At 58.8% G+C, this 1,179-nt stretch overlaps 1 protein-coding gene across 1 annotated transcript; it reads right to left on the reverse strand.

Annotated features, from left to right (window-relative positions):
• LOC127799173 (probable aspartic proteinase GIP2) lies at positions 1 to 1,179 on the reverse strand. The gene has a single exon (XM_052332934.1). It carries the CDS (start codon positions 1,177 to 1,179, stop codon positions 1 to 3), a length of 1,179 nt encoding a protein of 392 aa, XP_052188894.1.

The raw sequence follows: 1,179 nt of genomic DNA on the forward strand, positions 1-1,179 counted from the left end.
TCAGGCTCTCTCAATGGGGCTTGAAAACAAGCCAAAATCAGAGCAACTAGTTTGGCCCTTCAGCAGCGAGGAGCTAAACCCAAGCATCAAAGTCCCCAAATTGAACTCCAGCAAATGATCCTCCAATTGATAGCCCCCTAAAATAATTCCACCCCTTTGGCTCGACCCACCGTCCAGGAATCCCAAGCACATCACCCCGCCACCAACTTCCACCATCGACTGGATCCTCCACTTCACCATCTCGCTCTGCAGCACCAGATCTACCGCCGGCGCCGTCCTGTCTGACCTGAAGCATGCCCCAAACGGAGCCACCGCCTCCATCCTCGTCAGGTTCATGGCGGCCGCCACCATGGTGTATGCTCGGGCGAATGTCTCGAATATTGAGCTCTCCATTGTGGTGTATGGCACGATTGTGCTTAGTTTGGTTCCCAGTGACAAGAGGGATGTGTTGAGCGACAGTTTCTTGCCGTTGATTTTGATGGACCTGACGTTGATGTAGTAGTCGGGTTCGGTTTTGCCGGCCACCTGGTTCGAGACGAGGGGCGTGTACGTAAGCGGGTATGGGAAAGGCCGGTCGCAGGAGAGGACGAAGCCGGCCGCCGGAGACAGGCAGACAGCGAATTTCCGGTCAACGGCGGCGAGCTGAGACGGCAGTGAGATTCGGGACCTCCCGAGCCCCAGCATGCCCTGGGCCCCACTAGCTAGCCCGTTTACCAGCCAAGACGGCGCGCACGAGAACAGGAAGTGGTCAACGGCGGTGATCGGGCTCAACCCCAGACCCATCTGATCAACGGCCATGATGTCCTCCGCCAGCTCGCCGGTCGATTCCAGCCGTATGACGGCGTTGACGGTGTCGAGCCTACAAGCTTCGGCCTCAGAGAAGCAGCCACCGGCCTTGGCGGCCGAACACCCGAGCGACCCGCAGCGGACGCGACGACGCGTCGAAGACACGCGCCCGGAACCACAGTCAAGCCAGGTAAACGGGCCGCCGAGATCCACGACGAGCTTGACGGGCGCCATTTCTGGGCCCTGATACAGCTGGGTCCAGTACTGGAGCGTCGATGCATCTTTGCTTACGCGAAGCACCTTAGCGTTCCCCAAGCTGGGATTCTGAGCGACAGAGAAACGGACCGTGAAGACGAAGCTAAAGACGAGAAGAAGCTGGAGAGAGGAAGCCAT

This window comes from Diospyros lotus, chromosome 4 (assembly GCF_014633365.1).
Source record: "Diospyros lotus cultivar Yz01 chromosome 4, ASM1463336v1, whole genome shotgun sequence".
NCBI lineage: Eukaryota > Viridiplantae > Streptophyta > Magnoliopsida > Ericales > Ebenaceae > Diospyros > Diospyros lotus.